Source organism: Littorina saxatilis, linkage group LG10, assembly GCF_037325665.1.
Source record: "Littorina saxatilis isolate snail1 linkage group LG10, US_GU_Lsax_2.0, whole genome shotgun sequence".
In the NCBI taxonomy this organism is placed as follows: Eukaryota; Metazoa; Mollusca; class Gastropoda; order Littorinimorpha; family Littorinidae; genus Littorina; species Littorina saxatilis.
This window is the reverse complement of record NC_090254.1, coordinates 14,831,014-14,851,013: the sequence shown is the minus strand read 5'-3', so window position 1 is coordinate 14,851,013 and position 20,000 is coordinate 14,831,014. Positions and strand designations below refer to the sequence as shown.

Below are 20,000 nucleotides of genomic sequence, written 5' to 3'. Positions count from 1 at the left end.
CGCGGCCTGGATTTGAACTCAGGACAAACCAGCTGGTGACACGTTGGTCCAACAACACGGGAAAGCATTGGCCCGCTGGCATAGAGAACACACCATGTATTGTTGTCGCGTTTGGTGTATTTCACTTTTCTCTTTTGACAACACTAGTCTTAATGGAAACTGCCCCTAGCTTACCTTGATAACAACATGCATGCTGCCGTGTTTGATGTATTTCTTCTTCTTCTTTTTGGGGTATTTTTTTTGACTGCGTTAAACTGCCCTAAGCTTGCCGTAATAACAGCATGTTGACGTTGGAAAATAATCTGTTTACACCTGAATGGAATCAATCTTGTTTGTGTTCGCGTCAGAAAACCTGAACCCATCCTAACAAAATGCATTTCGCAGAACAACCTGACATAGTCCCTTTTTGAGAACGGCATTCGATATTATCTGAAAGCGAAACCACATCCCAATCTGTTGAGTTGTCACAACGAGGCATGGACTTGATTTAGACTTAACTTAAATAGATTCAACTCTATTGTTGACTCAAATAGCCATTCAAAAGTTTCAGAACACTGAAAACAAGCGCTGTAAACACACACACACACACACACACACACCGTTGCACACACACACACCGTTACACACACACACACACACACACACACACACACACACACACACACACACACACACACACACTCACTCTCAATCTCTCTCACACACACACACACACTCTCAATCTCTCTCTCACACACACACACACCCCCACACACACACACACACACACACTCTCTCTCTCACACACACATCACACACACACACACACACACACACACACACACACACACACACACACACATCTCTCATCTTTGTGTAATGTAATGTAGGGAAAGAAACAGAACGACTTTAAAGACACAACCCTTCCCGCCTGACACATCATGTTGACAAATGTGTCCAGGCTTTTAATGACATACTGAGAGCATCCTTTCACTTCGACAAGTACAAAAATGTGTGTGGCTGAATTCTGTGCAGAGTGGGAATTTTTCACTTAATGAAGTCAGCAGAGTGACATTGCAGTCACTTACCGTACCAAGTTAATTCCGAGAAAATGACCACTCTGCACAGGAAGCAAGGTGTGCTGTTGATTGTTGGTATGTGTACAAGCATGTGCAAGCTGAATGATGCTCTTATTCTGTGTCTTGTTTGTTTGTTTGTTTGCTTAACGCCCAGCCGACCACGAAGGGCCATATCAGGGCGGTGCTGCTTTGACATATAACGTGCGCCACACACAAGACAGAAGTCGCAGCACAGGCATCATGTCTCACCCAGTCACATTATTCTGACACCGGACCAACCAGTCCTAGCACTAACCCCACAATGCCAGACGCCAGGCGGAGCAGCCACTAGATTGCCAATTTTAAAGTCTTAGGTATGACCCGGCCGGGGTTCGAACCCACGACCTCCCGATCACTGGGCGGACGCCTTACCACTAGGCCACCGTGCCGGTGGGAAGCAAGGTGTGCTGTTGATTGTTGGTATGTGTACAAGCATGTGCGAGCTGAATGATGCTCTTATTCTGTGTCAAAGCCTGGAGAAATCTGTGGTGGTGAACACGCATCATCACTTACATGAGAAGGAATGAACTTTTCTCTGCGAGCCTTTTGTGACTCCTCGCGTCTTAGCAGCCGGAAGTTTCCTTTCTGGCGTTATTCTGGATCCCGAACGTATCTCTGCAGATCGGAACGCGCTTTTCTTTTAATTTCATTTATCAATGTTTGGTTTTTTTTTGTTTTTTTTTGGGGGGGGTGGGGGGTGGGGTGAGGGGTGGGGGTGGAATGAATTAAGCATACCTCCGCTCGGACACTTGCCCCAAACCAACAGACTGTCCGATTTCGGCCCTTAGTGGCACTGATTTGCTAGATCAATTTCAAGACGAATATATAGGTGTCAGTTACGAACTTAATTCTACAAAAATAATTGTACACTGCACATTGTGACATGCACAGGACGCAGTGAGGCTGTTAGTTTGCAGTGTGTGTTTAAATGGAAAGATGCTGTAATCCCATGTAAAAACCGGAATGAGTGTATGGTGCGTTTCAACGAGAAAGATATAGCATGCACAGTTTCCACACAGACATTTTTCAATAACAGGCGTCATAGAATAAGCAGCACAGTGGAAAATCGTTACCTAAACACCAAAGAGCCAGCTAAATAGATTATAGCGTCAGCTGGGATCCTGTAAAACAATTTATAAACTTTATAAAACTGCGAAAACACGCAACGGTTTTCACAAAACACATATTTCACAGAACGCGTTTATAGCAAGAAGTGTCGATTTAATAAGGGTGAAAAAGCTGTATTATTTCAACCTATAGATAGTGTCATTTTAGCCCGACAACACATCCGTCATGCAGGTTTATAAATAGGCTTATGTTTTTGTGAAGGTTTGTTTTTCAGGGCTCCCGTAACTGTGCTTCCGAATTCCATGCGTCCTATGTTACGCACTAGAAGCCGAAAACACGCACTAGAAATTCATAAAGGGGTCCAACGACGCACTAACACTGAACATATTTCAAGCGGTCATTCAGTAATGCCACTTCACTCTTAATATGCAAGGTGACAGTGAATGGACGATCTCTGGAAATAACTCGGGTTTGGAAGGGTTGTGAAAGAGTGAATATCAATCAATCAATCAATCAATCAATCAATCAATCAATCAATCAATCAATATGAGGCTTATATCGCGCGTATTCCGTGGGTACAGTTCTAAGCAGAGGGATTTATTTTTTTTATTTTTTATTTTTTATTTTTATGCAATTTATATCGCGCACATATTCAAGGCGCAGGGATTTATTTATGCCGTGTGAGATGGAATTTTTTTTACACAATACATCACGCATTCACATCGGCCAGCAGATCGCAGCCATTTCGGCGCATATCCTACTTTTCACGGCCTATTATTCCAAGTCACACGGGTATTTTGGTGGACATTTTTATCTATGCCTATACAATTTTGCCAGGAAAGACCTTTTTGTCAATCGTGGGATCTTTAGCGTGCACACCCCAATGTAGTGTACACGAAGGGACCTCGGTTTTTCGTCTCATCCGAAAGACTAGCACTTGAACCCACCACCTAGGTTAAGAGTAATACCTAATATACTGGACTCGCAACGAAATATACAAACAAATGACAATGAACAACGTTTCGACCTACCGGTTAGGAAAGGGGGGAGAAATTTGTTAACGCCCTGACCCAGGGTCGAACTCGCAACCTCTCGCTTCCGAGCGCAAGTGCGTTACCACTCCGCCACCCAATACTCTGGCTTTATTCCAGTCTTCTGGGACATTAAGTGATATCAACATAATTATTTCCAGCTCTCTCTCTCCTTTTGTGCAAGCTGCTCTATACCACTAAATTCACACCAATTAACTCGCAATTTACCTCTGTGCAATGCATTTTATGTACATATGTATAATGTGTTTTCACTTTAGTTATCTGTTAAAATGTAGAATTTTTTTCTTCTCTTTTTTATTTCATTTTTAGTTAGTCCCTCTTTAGGGCGAGGGCTGGATGTAAAAAAGCAGACCACTGCTTAATCTATTACCCTCGTTAAATAAAGAATTGTCATTATCATTGTCATTGTCTTTGTTTGTGTGTGTGTGTGTGTTTGTTTGTGTGTTTGTTTGCTTATTTGTGTGTTTGTTTGTTTGTGTTTTGTTGTTATGTGTGTTTGTTTGTTTGTGTGTGTGTGTGTGTGTGTGTGTTTGTTTGTTTGTGTGTGTGTGTGTGTTTGATTGTTTGTCTGTGTGTGTGTGTGTTTGTTTGTTTGTGTGTGTGTGTTTGTTTGTTTGTGTATGTGTATGTGTGTGTTTGTTTGTTTGTGTGTGTGTTTGTTTGTTTGTGCATGTGTGTGTGTTTGTTTGTTTGTGTATGTGTGTGTGTTTGTTTGTTTGTGTTTGTGTGTGTGTTTGTTTATTTGTGTGTGTGTGTGTGTTTGTTTGTTTGTTTGTGTGTTTTTTTGTGTGTGTTTGTTTATATGTTTGTTTTGTTTGTTTGTGTGTTTGTGTGTGTTTGTTAGTTTGTATGTATGTGTGTGTGCTTGCTTGTTTGTTTGTGTGTGTGTGTGTGTTTGTTTGTTTGTTTGTGTGTGTGTGTGTGTGTGTGTGTGTTTGTGTGTGTGTGTGTGTTTGTTTGTGTGTTTGTTTGTGTGTTTGTGTGTTTGTTTGTTTGTTTGACTCATTAAAAGGAAGAGTATTCACTCTTTCACAACACACACAAACCCGACAGAGTTATTTCCGAATATTGTCTATTTTGGCAGCAGAAAATGTTCATTGATAAGAAGTAATTATCCGTATGAGCGAACAAGGGAGACAACTCTTTCGTGTAAATGATGTCCCATGGTTGACAACGTACGCCATTTTCGTCGATTGAACAACCAAATTAATTAATTATGCTTAAGTTTGAAGCTCAATCCGTCAATTAATTTCACGACAAATGTTCTTCGGCTTGCTTACATGGACGTGCATCAAAAATAAGTACAGAATGTCACTGGATTCTGAGCTATGAATTTAACACGCTAAAGTTCAAGATTACCCATAAGGCTACAGGCAGGTTTCACAATCTTCAATCACAGACTTCCTTTTTTTTCAACAAAATCAATCTTGACAGAGATCTTTGAAATAGTGTTTTTATTAAAGCCTGACATCCTCCTGGATGGAATCAAGACAAAAACTTGTATGGAGACGCATTCTTGTCGACATAATGTGATAGCTTGTTACAGTACTCTATCAAACAAAGGGATAGACGTAAACAGAATTGGGTAACGATTTATTCAAAGAATATTGTCCAGAGGCTTTAATAAATTAAGCAATAACAATGCAAGCAAAATATCATTTCCGAGCTCAGTGAAAAAAGCAGCAAATAAGGACTAATTATGGGAATTCCGTTCTTCTGAACTGCTATTTCGCTGTGATGCACGTCATGAGCATACCTTCAAAAGTAACAATGTTAATTGCACTCCATTTCTCACTTTAAAAAAAAAGTAGAATCACTGACCAATAGAAAAAAACGAGTTTGGAATTTTTTTTGCATATTCTTGGGGAATAAATACCTGAAAATGTAACCCTACCCTCTAAATGGTGACATCATGACAGCGAAAAAAAATATACAGAACAAGTCATGTGAAGCGATAATAAAACATTAAGTTGGTTTGAAACTAAAAGATCAACATTGGAATCAGGGACGAGTCATTAACAATGCTAGTGAGATTTGGCTAGCCGAAACCAGAAGACCGAGACGGGTTGCCTCCGCGAAGCATATGAACAAAACGGGCGATTTTTCTCATTTGAGCAGATTTTCACACTAAGCATGATATATATATCTGTTTATACATTGGGATCCAGGAAATCCAAAAGATACAATGCAATAACTTTTGAATCTGTAATCAAAAGTGTTATTGTTATTTGCAATTTTTAGAATGTTATGTACCAAATTTTATAATACATTTCATAACTTGACGAAATTTAAAACAAGTCGCGTAAAGCGATATAAAAACATGTAGTCAATCTATAGGCATCAAATTGAAGGATAAACTAAAAAAAAAACAGTCCGATCGGCGAGACTAAATTCAGATAGTCTCGGCTAACCATACCCGAAAACCGTCACGGATCACACTCATCTCCGCGAAGCATACTCAACCTGTTTTCTTTAATTCTGAACGCGTTTTTAAAGTAAACATAACATATGTATATATATATTTTAAATCAGGAGAAGATAAGAAGTACAATGCAGTAGTGTTTGAATATGTAATGAAATATTCGTTTTTGATGACAATTTTAATGAGCGAACTAATTCACTTATTTTCAAGCTACCTGGCTCAAATGCAATATCAAAGTCCCGACTTAATCAAAGATTACTTAACAGGTCCGCCTCAACTATCACAAAAACGGAAATGACGTCATCAAAGACTGTGGCAGAGTACCTTAACGCAGTCCTAGTATATCCACTACTGACTGAACTGTGGCATAGTACCTGGACGCAGTCCCAGTATATCCACTACAGACTGAACTGTGGCATAGTACATGGACGCTGTCCCAGTATATCCACTACAGACTGAACCTTACTGTCTTGCATTTTCTACAACTACTCTGCACACATAAAAAAAAACCCAACCCCTCTCGCACGCACACATGCAAGTACGCACGCATCAACACTCACGCATCAACACTCACACACACACACACACACACACACACACACACACACACACACACACACACACACATAAGCTAACACAAACGAACACGTGCGCACAACGCTCGCGCGCACGCTTACACACACACACACACACACACCCACACACGCACGCACGCACACACACACACACACACACACACACACACACAAACGAACACGTGCGCGCAACGCTCGGCCGCACGCACACACACACACACACAGCTAGATAATACATCATCTGATATGTTTCCTTGTTCATATGCTTTTTTCAAGTCATAAACGTAAACAATGAATGGTTTTACTGGGATTTTGTGCAGCGTTTTGTATTATCTGCGTTGTTGTCGGATTTAAATACTCTCTCAAAAACTGGGTATCTAATCACGACCGATAAGATTTTCCCCTTTTCGATTAAAAAGTACAATGAGATTTAGTCAGAACCATAACATTATTCTTCCAAAAACACTTATTAACATCCATGTAAAAGAAACACAACTCTGTCCATCAAATTATCTCCCCCTTTGCAAGAAACGTATGGCGAAGGCACATTTCGCGCCGCGGTGCAGATGACGCAATTAACTCTCGTGACTCGTGACGTCGCGTCATCAACCGTTCATGAATGGCCCTTGTATGAATGGCATTCTTTCTGTTGGGATGACGTGTGAACCTCATCATTAGTGACTTGGAAAATCGGTCGGATTTAGGTATCCCCGAAGTCGGTCGGAATTGGATACACTTACCAGGCTACACTCTTCCACACTGACAGGCGCGCACGCACGTACGCACGCACATATGCAACAATAACAATGACAAAAATCAAACTTTTAAAAGCACTTGAAAGTTAATAAACAAAGCAACTATTGATTCCCTACGATTATATGATCGTGACTGGCTCTCTTTCCAAGTTGGAACGTTTTCAATCTGCTGTCTGACGTCATCAAAGTGTTGAAAAACGTACGGCGATGTCTATAAAACTCTCACTTGACCACAACATTCACAATGCAGTGCATTCAAGGATTGAAAAAACCCACTGGCGTTGATCAGACACAGTCACTGAATGTTGTTATTTTACAAATGAATCTGCTTAACATTTGGTAAGAAATGACCGTCAAAGTGCCGGGCGGTCGTGAGAATTCAAGGTTTTCAGAGACAGACAGTAAATAACGTGCTCTGAAATAAACACATGCCGAAAAATTCTTTAGTCAGCCAGTTGATCATCTGCCTGACAACGGATAGGAAGTATAAAATTGGTCGCATCATGGCAATTTGCTGTGTATGGCGGTCATAGCAGACGATTTGTCTTCAGGACGGTCGTGAGAAAAAATGAGACAGACACCTTGCCCGAGTGACTAGACAGTAAATAACGTGCTCTGAAATAAACACATGCCGAAAAATTCTTTAGTCAGCCAGTTGATCATCTGCCTGACAACGGATAGGAAGTGTAAAATTGGTTGAATCATGACAATTTGCTGTGTATGGCGGTTATAGCAGACGATTTTGTCTGCAGGGCGGTCGTGAGAAAAAATGAGACAGACACCTTGCCCGAGTTACTAGACAGTAAATAACGTGCTCTGAAATAAACACATGCCGAAAAATTCTTTAGTCAGCCAGTTGATTATCTGCCTGACAACGGATAGGAAGTGTAAAATTGGTTGCATCATGACAATTTGCTGTGTATGGCGGTTATAGCGGACGATTTGTCTGCAGGGCGGTCGTGAGAAAAAATGAGACAGACACCTTGCCCGAGTGACAAAATAACCAAGCGCAAGTAGAATAAGCCGTAGTTAGCCTTTCAAAACCCTTTCATATCGTGATTTGATGGAAATTGCTACTTATTAAAAGCATGTTACGTCCAAACCTTTTAACAGCCATTCCAACTGAACAGATTTGTAATTAACGTTTTTGAGACAGACACATTTAGAAAAAAGACCGTTTACTTCACATGCGATTGTATCGACTAAACATAAACACATTCATTGTTTTTTTTTAACTAAGTGTGTTCATCTATCTCTGTTCTTTGGTTTCTAATGTACTTTTAACTGGATTTCTTTGTGTGTTTTTGTACTGGTGCCTTTGTCTATTGCAATGTGGCTAAAAAGGGAAATCGTGTCTGTCTCATTTCTCACGACCGACCTACCTTTTTCGCTGGTGGGGAATACAAACTTGACTTAAATTCGATCAAAGTTTATTTTTCATATGTAAATTCCGAAGACATTCGACACAGACCAGTGAAAATTCACGACTCAACAAAACGAAACATTTTATTTGATATCAAAGTTAGGGACATACCCGACTCTGAAGACTGTGAAACCTGTCTGCAGAAAGTAAGTACGTGTTGTAGGAATTGTCGTTATCGTTCATTCGTTCTCAATCACTATTGCTTGTCGCTTTTAGATCTCACAAGCAGAAACACTCTGCAGCCAACAGAAATGTCACAGCGTTCAAGGTTTCATTTCTGATGTGAGCTTGTGACCGACGACAGTTACGGTGCACATGCACTTGTGTACATCCGTTTGAACTTGTGAACTCGGGTACCCCTGTACTATCGGGGATCCACTAAGGTTTCCGAGACTGTGTTTTGTCTTTATTGAAATGGTCTAGCGGAAGAGCCGATTCTTAAATTTGCATAGGTAAAACGATTGTTTTTTGGTATAAGTTTCTGGAGTAAAATTGTGATTAATGTTTTTGTGAACAAGAAACAATTGACAGGTGACTTTATTCCATCTCTCTTTTTCTCTCCGCCGCGATGTAATGTTGGGTGGTTGGGGGTGATGTTAAACACCAAGTAGAGAAAGTAAAGGTATTCGACACCCCTCGAGTCGAATGTGTGTTAACCTTGTGACGCAGGCACGCGGATGTTGGGCCCTGGGGCCTACTGAGACTTTCTTTCTGCTTGGAATTCTGAAGAAAGACAACGTATATTTTTGTGCGTGTGTTTTCTGGACGCCCGGTGTGACATGTTTGGTCACAGGCTGAAATCCTTTGGGATGTGAGGAATTCTTTTGCTGGTAGGTTAATACAATTTTCTTTCTGTAAATGGGTAAGCAGTGAGAAGAAGAGTATGCTGCTTGGGGAAGAGTTTATTTGAATGTTTATGAAGACTGTTTTATGAGTTGAATGTTTGGGAAAACTTTTGTTTATTGAATGCTTTAGAAAACCGTTTGAGAGAACGGTATTGTAGGTATGTTATTTGATAGGAATGATGTGTTTGGTTGTTCAAAGAGTTAGTTTGTGGTAGTTGAAATTGTTGAGTTGTTTACGTATGCTTACGGCGTGCATTCTGTGGTTTGCAGGATGGCGGAGTGTGCGATGGGGTCTTTTTTTAGATGGGGTTTTCGTAGACGGGTTTTTTAGTGGGTTATTTTAGCTAGGTTTTTGTAGATGGGTTTTCTAGCTAGGTTTTCGTAGATGGGGATTTTGTAGATTAGTTCTCGTAGACTGGTTCTCGTAGATTAGTTCTCGTGGACTGGTTCTCGTAGATTAGTTTTCGTAGACTGGTTCTCGTAGATTGGTTTTTGTAGATTAGTTTTTGTAGATTGGTTTTCGTAGACTGGTTTTTGTAGATTGGTTCTCGTAGATTAGTTTTTGTGGACTGTGTTCTGTAGACTAGTTTTTGTTAGAGGGGCTCAGTGAGTTTTTGTAGATTTGGTTTTTTTTTAAGAATTATTCAGTTTTGGGTTGTTTTTTTAGATTTCGTTTGTTTTAGATTAGAGTTTCATTGTGTTTTTTTGGGTTAAAGTGGAGAGTGAGGATTTAGAGTAGAGTTTTAGAGTGTAGTTTGGAGGAAGGATTTAGTGTGTTTTTAAAGTGTAGCTTTAGAGGGAGAATTTAGAATATAGTTTTAGAGTGAAGAATTGAGAGCGTTGTTTTTGGAGTTGTTTAGTCCTGTTGTAATACATTGAAAGTTTTGTATTTGAAAGTAAACCCCCGTTATCCCACACATTCCCCTTTTCATCTTATGGAATAAAAGAACCTGGTAATATAACTTGTGTCAGTTGCTTTGAGTGTTTGTGCTCGGTGAGAAAGGGTAAAGTAAATTGGCACTCGGTTACACTTAGGTGCATTTTAGTTGTAAGTGGACGCAATTTAAGCAATATCCTTTTTTTCCAGATCCATGATGATAAATATAGGTGGTATAAAATTATTCCAATGTTACTAGACTGGAGATTTTGTTTCGAACCGGTGAAAAATCTCTTTTTCCTTGGATCGCCATTGTTGTTTCCACGCCAAGCGTTGGAAGATTCGTGCGCAGCTAAAATTAGACGTACCGTGAATTTTGACGAGTTTTCACCACGAGTGCGCATGCTCAGATATTTACTAAACGTTTTAGCTCTTCAAAGCGCATGCTCAGATATTTACACAATGGTTTCCTGGGTTTTTCCACAGCTTTACACCACCTTTTACCTTATATGGAGATTAAAAAAGACGCGTTTGACCATATAAGGAACATAAATTGCAGTCAAAGAGTGTACTAAAATATTTCTACTGTACAGGAAATTCATACCAGACACCCGGAACATAGAATTCTCTTTCATTGGACAAAAAAAGTATCGCTTGCTTTCTTGTTAATTTATAAAAATAAAAAATAAACGCTCGCGCTGGACCCGAGTACTCTTCAGACTGGCTCGCTCAATAAATATAAATGTTTGGAATGTCTGTGGTGTGAATGTTGGTTTCTGAGCAGAAATGCAGATCTATCTCTGGCCGATTCATAGATTCAACCTACAAACTGCGACCTCATCTGTGATCAGATGGCCAAGCAATGCGTGAAATCTTTTATTCTAAAGCCTTATGGCTCGTTTCGACAAGCATTAAACGGATGAAATTAACCACATGCAGTTTATTCTTCAGAAAAATGCACACAAAAAGTGGGTTTGGTTCGGTGATTTGTACATAAACGTCTTCCTCGCGATAGATTCGCTTATTATTTTGTCTTATGAAGCCGTCATCAACACGAACACAATGATTGCAGAAGCAAACTCTGTACCTACACGACCGAGACACAAGACTGATTATTTCACAGCTGCAATGAGAATAGAGAACAAAGACGTTTTGGGTAAGCTTACTCACGTCAGGTCTTCACTGACAAGCTAGGAACAGACGGAAAATTCCGAACAAAAGTAAATGACGTCAAAGTCTCTTTCGCTTTGCGTGTAACTTTGTCATGACGTATTTTTGTGTGACGCGTTCGGCTGTTCTATCAGGTCAATGGCTGCGTGTTGCCCCGCCGGTGTGAACTCCTCCTACGGCCAAGTCGTTTTTGTGGTTTATTTCGCATTTAGGTCCCAGGTAACATTATGAAGTTTTAATACGATCAATCGGACCTATTATCAAGTTAGTGTATCAACTTTTGAACGAACTGCGCCCAGTAGTTTCCCAGCAATAAGCTGTTAAGTGGAGAAAGACACACAGACACACAGACACACAATTAAAGTCTGCTGAGCCCTAGGACTAGCGTACTCGGGGATAAAGTCACTATTCTCAGCTATATAATAATAATAATAATAATAATAATAATAATAATAAATGAGCATTTGTATAGCGCAACATCATAACTTTACAATTATGCTCTTTGCGCTTGACACATTTAAAATTAAAACACAGTTATACAAGCATTTACATCTACATTCATAGTCAACAACGCTTAATTAAAAGCATACACCATCACACATACATTACAAAAGATTCTTCCACTAACTAAGTAATAAAAACATGAATAAAATAGGTAGTAAAAAACAAGGAAATACCAGCTGAATGCCCCTCGGAAAACAGTCCTAGATGTTAAAATACATTATCACTAAAACAACAAATACACTACATGTAGCCTACTGATGGACTGAGAAAACAAAATCAGGGGTTGTATTTCTTGAAGAGGTGCGTTTTAAGTGCTCGTTTGAATGCTTGGGGTGACTGAGAGTGGCGGATGTGAAAGGGGAGAGAATTCCATTGTGTGGGTGCGCAGAAAGTAAAAGTGCGTTGTCCGTATGTTTTGGTTTTGGTGTGTGGAATGGTAAGGATGCGACAGTCAGAAGAGGCACGGAGTTGTCTTGCTGGAGAATAGACGGTGAGGAGTTCAGAGAAGTAAGCAGGAGACGAGCCAGAAAAGAAGTTAAAGCAGAGGGTGGACAGTTTGTAGTCAATGCGGGCTTGAATAGGTAACCAGTGCGGTGTGTGAAGAAGTGGTGTTGCGTGATCTCGTTTTCGTGCTTTGAGAATGAGGCGTGCTGCCGAGTTTTGAACTTTTTGTAGTTTATGCAGGAGGTACAGAGGACAGCCAGAGAGAAGAGAGTTGCAGTAGTCAAGTTTAGAAAGAACAAAGGCGCAGACAAGAGTGTTAGTTGTTTGAGAGGAGAGTGTGTGGCGAATGGTGCTGATCTTACGAAGCTCAAAATAAGCTGCTCTACAGACTAAAGATATATGTTTGTTAAGGGTCATGTCAGATGAAAGGGTGAATCCAAGGTTTCTAGCTGATGGTGAGAAAAGAATGTCGGTATTGCCTATTTGAACAGAAACAGGTTGGGGAGAGGGAAATGTAGTGTTCTTCTTTTTGCACAGTAAGACTTCAGTCTTATCATCATTCAGCTTGAGTTTGTTATCGACCATCCAAGATTTAACATCAGTGATGCATGTCTGAATGGTCTGGATGGCGGAATGTGTCTCTGCAGGGGGACTGGGTTTATACAGCTGGGTGTCATCAGCAAAAGACTGATTTAAAACAGAATGGTTTTGAATCAGTGTGGAGAGGGGCTTAGTGTACATGATGAAAAGGATGGGACCGAGTACTGAACCTTGAGGAACGCCGAAAGAAAGTGGGGCTGGAGCAGACATCTGGCCATCGACAAGCACAGCCTGAGTCCTGCCAATGAGATAGGACTCAAGCCATGCTAGCGGTGGACCGGATATGCCGTACAGAGTCTGAAGTCTATGGAGAAGCGTGACATGGTCAATCGTGTCGAACGCTGCAGAAAGGTCAAGTAGGGTAAGCACTGACACATCACCACCATCCAGAGCAGACAGAATGTCACTGATTACTTTAAGTAGGGCTGTTTCAGTACAGCGAGAAGGGCGATAAGCGGACTGAGAGTGCGAGATCAAATCATGGGTGTTCAAATATGACAACAGCTGCTTCAAAACTACTTTTTCAAAAACTTTGGACAAGAATGATAAATTAGATACAGGACGATAATTCTTCAAAATATTGACATCAAGACTAGGTTTTTTGAGAAGTGGTTTGACAAGTGCAGTTTTGAACAATGATGGAAAAACACCAGATAACAGGCTATCATTGACAATTTGAGTAAGAGTTGGCAACAACACATCAAGATTCTCAAAAAGCAGTGGTGTGGGTATGGCATCAAGTGGACAAGTTGTTGGTTTTGACTTCAGAATAATGGATTTAAGGTCTTTTTCACTGATTGGCTGAAATGATGGAAAAGAACAATCAGTGGGAACATCAACATGACTGGAGGAAGCAAAATGTGCACTCATCTGATCAAGTTCTGAACGAATATCAGAAACCTTCTTGATGAAATAATCACTGAATGCATCTGGCAGCTGACTAGCGGGGAAAACAATGGGAAGTGGGGATACCTTACTTCGTTGACATAATAATAATAATAATAATAATAATAATAATACGAATATTTATAACGCGCACATATCTCACCAACAGGCGACTCAAGGCGCACATACACTCGTTCACACACACGGAGACTTAAAGTCACTAGCACACACACACACCATCAAACATTAAAATATGTACAGTTATTCAGGGTGGGATGGGGTGGGCAGTGTATAATGCATGGATTATTTGGAAAAAAGGAATGTCTTGAGTGCAGATTTGAATGATTCGAGGGACTGTTGTTGGCGGAGGGGGAGAGGTAGTGTGTTCCATTGGCTAGGTGCTTGGAAAGAAAATGAGCGTTGACCTGCTGTTTTGAGTTTGGTGTGGGGGATGTTGAGCTTGAGGGAGTCGGCAGATGATCTGAGTGTTCGTGAAGGGACATAGAGAGAAAGAGAGTCGGAGAGATAGGCAGGGGCGAGACCATGGAGGCATTTGTAGGTGAGAGTGTTGATTTTGTAGGTGATACGGGCAGGAACGGGCAACCAGTGGAGCTGATTTAGGAGGGGGGTGATATGATCTCTCTTTTTCTTTCGCAGGACAAGACGGGCAGAGCTATTTTGAATGCGTTGGAGACGAGAGATAGAAGAAGAGGGAAGACCCGCCAAGAGAGAGTTACAATAGTCAAGACGTGAGAGAATGGCGGAAGTGACCAGTTTGGCGGTAGCATCTGTGGTGAGGTATTTGCGGATAGTGGCGATGCGGCGGAGTTGGAAGTAGCAGGTGCGAGAGACAGAAGAGATGTGTTGTTTCATGGAAAGGGTGTTGTCTAGAGTGACTCCGAGGTTTTTGACAGCAGAAGACAGAGGGACAGAAGAGTCAGAGAGTTGAAGAGAGTCGGAGGTGGCTTTGGAGAGTTTGGATGTAGTGCCTATTAGGATAGCTTCAGTTTTGTTGCTATTGAGCTGAAGTTTGTTTTCTGTCATCCAATTCTGCACGTCAGTGATAGTGTCAGAGATAGAGGAAAGAAGAGATTCAGACTGGTCAGGGGAAGAGCTGTTGTGAAGTTGAGAGTCGTCGGCAAAAGAGTGGTGGAGAACGTTGTGTCGGTCAAGGATGTGGTCAAGAGGTTGAGTGTAGAGAGTAAAAAAATACAAAAAGTTTCCAGTGGCATCAATATATTTCTTTCTCTCCTTAATTATGTTTGGTTGTTTGTTTGGTTGTTTGGTTGTTTGGTTGGTTGGTTGGTTGGTTGGTTGGTTGGTTGGTTGACTGGTTTGTTTGTTTGTTTGTTTGTTTGTTTGCTTGCTTGTTTGTTGTAAATGTGCAACAGAATGATTGTCCACAATCGGGGAAACGCACTACGAAGTTAGGACAGGATGCGACAGGGTTAGAAAGTGAGGGGTGAAAGCAGCATCGCGTTTTGCATCTGATCCTGTTGACTCCGGCTGACTGATGGCCACATGCACCGACGGAACTCTTTTGCTTGATCCCCTTACTCACTGTGGCAAAGGAGGGGGGGGGGGGGCGTAGCGAGAGAAAAAGTGAGAGTAAGGGAGAGAGAGGTGGTAGATAGCGAATGAGAGAGAGAGTGAAATGTGTCTGTGTGTATGTGTGTGTGTGTGTGTGTGTGTGTGTGTGTGTGTGTGTGTGTGTGTGTGTCTTTCTGTGTGTCTGTCTGTCTGTCTGCCTGTCTGTCTCTGTGTGCGTTGAAATGCGTATGTGTCTGCGTGTGTCTGTACGTGTGTGCCCGTTGCCTCAATTCAAAGAGCACATGACTTATTATCCGCAGGTCACGGTTTCTAATCCGGACCGGGATGGACACAGGCCAATTCCTTGTGCAGACTCAGAGACGGTATCCATGTCCCACCCCTGTGTCACCAGTGTGTCGGGTAAAAGACCTCGATCATGCTGCCAGAAGTGCAGTCGGCTGATTACGTCTAAACACGTACATTGCTAGGTAGCGCGATCCTGTTATGGATAGCGTTCCACTTGGAGAAGGCGATCCTGTTATGATAGCGTTCCACTTGGAGAAGGCGATCCTGTTATGATAGCGTTCCACTTGGAGAAGGTGATCCTGTTATGGATAGCGTTCCACTTGGAGAAGGCGATCCTGTTATGATAGCGTTCCACTTGGAGAAGGCGTTCCTGTTATGATAGCGTTCCACTTGGAGAAGGCAATCCTGTTATGATAGCGTTCCACTTGGAGAAGGCGATCCTGTTATGATAGCGTTCCACTTGGAGAAGGCGATCCTGTTATGGATAGCGTTCCACTTGGAGAAAGCGATCCTGTTATGGATAGCGATCCACTTGGAGAAGGCGATCCTGTTATGATAGCGTTCCACTTGGAGAAGGCGATCCTGTTATGGATAGCGTTCCACTTGGAGAAGGCGATCCTGTTATGATAGCGTTCCACTTGGAGAAGGCGATCCTGTTATGGATAGCGTTCCACTTGGAGAAGGCGATCCTGTTATGGATAGCGTTCCACTTGGAGAAGGCGATCCTGTTATGATAGCGTTCCACTTGGAGAAGGCGATCCTGTTATGGATAGCGTTCCACTTGGAGAAGGCGATCCTGTTATGATAGCGTTCCACTTGGAGAAGGCGATCCTGTTATGATAGCGTTCCACTTGGAGAAGGCGATCCTGTTATGATAGCGTTCCACTTGGAGAAGGCGATCCTGTTATGATAGCGTTCCACTTGGAGAAGGCGATCCTGTTATGATAGCGTTCCACTTGGAGAAGGCGATCCGAATTTCACAACGATGGGACGACAAAGTTGTGAAAGTGAAAATGAAAAATGATTTGCGACAGGCGTCTGTTTTGTGCCCAGCCCCACGTGAATTCTTGTGTCTGCGGGGGAGCTGATATCGGAGAATTATTATATAAATGGATTGGGTGTGCGGAATTTTTTATTTTTTATTTTTTAGGGGGGAGGGACTAGGGGGTGAGAGATATTTACGCACCATTACCTTATCTGTGCCTGCGCCTGAGGGGATCAAAAGCACCATTAACAAATCTTGACTGTCATAAAAAATGCCGTATGGTGTGGAAGCTAAAAACTGCACTTAATAAGTAAATAAACAAACAAATAAATACATAAATAAAGGACACACAATTTAGACACGAAACAAATTGACACTTACAATGGTATTATGTTCTTACCTGAACGGGAAGGCAGTGAACCGGTGATGAGATCTGTAGAACTGCTGCGAAAACGCAGAACATGTTCACAAAACTGTGTGAGTCAACCATGGTGCAAGGACGATGTGATGGTCCCAAGTCGGTACGCGGACTGATTCTGGTACTGGCGGTTTACGACGATCGATGGCCGATTCTGGTTTGTCCGACTACAGCCGTTCTTAGTCCTGATTCTCTGGATTAATGGTGCTGGGTTGTGTCTGAAACAGAAGTGAACAGACTCAGTATGAAATTAACGTGCCTTCCTTCCGCGTGTACCGCCAAAGATGTGTCCAGTCTTTTACATTGGGTAAGATCGAGCATCTTTCTGCTCAGACACTCATACCAGAATTCTACAGTTTGGCTGCTTTCTGCACAGAGTGGGACGTTTTTGATCAATTAATTTAACAAATTGACTTCTTCTTCTTCTTCTTCTTCTTCTTCTTCTTCTTCTTCTTCTTCTTCTTCTTCTTCTTCTTCTTCTTCTTCTTCTTCGTTCATGGGCTTAGACTCCCACGTTCACTCATGTTTTTAGCACGAGTGGATTTTTACGTGTATGACCGTTTTTACCCCGCCATTCAGGCTGCATACGCCGATTTCAGGGGAGGCATGCTGGGTATTTTCGTGTTTCTATAACCCACCGAACTCTGACATGGATTACAGGATCCTTTCCGTGCGCACTTGGTCTTGTGCTTGCGTGTACACACGAAGGGATTTAAGTCACTAGCAGGTCTGCACATACCTTCCCACTCTTCACACAAAAAGGGCCCAGGATGTTAATTATTGGTATGTATCCACGTGGAAGGTGGTCTTTATTCTGTGTGAAAGTTTGGATGAATCCACGGAGATCGCCAAGACGGTGTAAACAGGAAGGAAGTTACCTTGAAATCTGCTCTTCTTGGGCATTGAGCGAGCCCGGTACAAATTGATTTATCAGTTGAGATAATAAAGGTTTCGATGTCTATGTCTTTGTCCCTGGTAGTCCCCCCCCCCCCCTTCTTCCACGTTATCCCCTCTCTTTTTTTCAGTACATTAAGCTTAATCATGAATTTGTACTTCAGTCATACAGCTACTGTCAGAGGAGGAGGGGAGGACTCCATTCATATTAATTGCAGTGTTTTAAGCTTCTACAGGTAAAGATCTGACTTAGGGATTCGATTAATGAATAGCATTAGTCTTCCCTCCTTCTTCCACGTTATCTCTTTTTTTCTCAGTACATTAAGCTTAATCATGAATTTGTACTTCAGTCATACGGCTACTGTCAGAGGAGGAGGGGAGGACTCCATTTATATTAATTACCTGACAGGGTACTTGCAGTGTTTTAAGCTTCTACAGGTAAAGATCTGACTTAGGGATTCGATTAATGAATAGCGTTAGTCTTCCCCCCTTCTTCCACGTTAATTATCTCTGTTTTTTTCAGTACATTAAGTTTAATCATGAATTTGTACTTTGGTCAGAGGAGGAGGGGAGGACTCCATTCATATTAATTACCTGACAGGGTACTTGCAGTGGTGGGGTCCTGATTTGGCCTATATGGTCCGCTGGACCCAAAAAGCAACAACTAACTAACTAACTAACTTGCTGTGGTATAAGCTTATAAAGGTAAAGATCTGACTTAGGCCACAAACAAATAGGTGTGGTTACGGTAACATAGCCAAAAAAAATAGGGTAGGTAGGTATAGGCAATCACTTTTTTTTAAAACTTTTTTTCTAATGTGTACAAATTAAACCTACTTGACAGGGAAATAAGTGTGCGACTCGGGCGCTTTCGCTTTCATTGCGTTTTTTGCACTCGTTTTTTTTTGTTTTTGTTTTTGTTTTTGACAAATGTAATAAAAAGTTATAGGATCGGCCCCTAAAAATAGGGAAGGTCGGGTTACCGTAACCACACCTATTTTTTTTTTTTAGGCTTTACAAATCAGGGATTCGATTAGTGAATAGCGTTGCTTCTCTTTAATCAACACCATTTACAATTCATAGTTTCCCAATGCACAAATCTGCAGTAAGTGACGAGGAAATATATTCTACAACAATTTCTCATTGACTTTCATCCACAGCACTAAACTTTGAAAACTACATACTTCATTTTCTCTTACTGGGCGTTTGAGCTTATTAACCAATACCGCCTGGAGTAAAATGTGCTTTGAACTCTGGCAAAGACACTTGCTCGATACAGCTGATGCATTAGAACTCAAATCAAAGGTAACATTGAAAAGAAAATTCACAAAAGCAGAAGAGAAGTCGAGGAGACATCAAATAAAATCAAGATAAACGGTGACAATCCACACGAAAGCTGTGTATAATTGATTTTTATTGTTGACGAAGCGAATTTTAAACGTCATGCACTCGATCTCGAGCAAGGATGCTGAGCGTATTTAAGAAACATATTTATTCGATCTTTCTATGATGTGGTATGTTGAACTTCTGAATGCCTCTAAGCCTAACGCCCATGTTTGTGGAATGTCAACTAAAAAGGTACGGAATTTGCATAAATGTGCACAATACAATTAATTTTGTTTTTAATTTTGCAAAAAGCATTCAATATGCACATAGATTTCCCTCTTTAGAGTCGAAATCGAAAGGTAAAACTCTGAACATTTCCACCCACCAACAGCTTCAGCTCAAATCCCAAACCTGTTTGGTGCGACCTAGTTAAAAGAAAGGAACTTGGATATAATGTGTCAAGCAGGCCTCTCCATTCAAATGAAACCATCAGGATATGTTATCGGGTGTAGGTTTGGGTAGGGGGTGGGGAGTTCACTGGTTGTCCAAAACGTGTGAGCCCCAATAAAGAACCCTCCATTTTACGACCGATCATTATTGGCACTTTGAAGGTCGCATCTTGGGGGTTTACTGTATCACTTTTCCCTGAAGGCTGTCACACAGGTTTGTACAATCTGTGTATAAGGTGCAGGGAGAAGAGGTTTCTGCGTGGGGGGGGGGGGGGAGGGGGCCCGGTAGCTCAATTGGTAGAGTACTGGACTTGTGATCGGAAGGTCGCAGGTTCGATTTCGGGTCGGGACGGACACGGTTCAACTTTATGTGAA

The 20,000-nt window shown here is 41.5% G+C and overlaps 1 protein-coding gene across 1 annotated transcript in view; it reads right to left on the bottom strand.

Annotated features, from left to right (window-relative positions):
* The window catches only part of LOC138979201 (uncharacterized), a 41,943-nt gene that overhangs the window by 16,272 nt on the left and 5,671 nt on the right, over positions 1-20,000 (bottom strand). The window contains exon 2 of the mRNA XM_070351986.1: positions 16,939-17,174. Within this exon, the coding sequence (XP_070208087.1) occupies positions 16,939-17,028 (90 nt within the window). The 5' untranslated portion in view covers positions 17,029-17,174. The remainder of the gene's footprint in view (positions 1-16,938; positions 17,175-20,000) is intronic.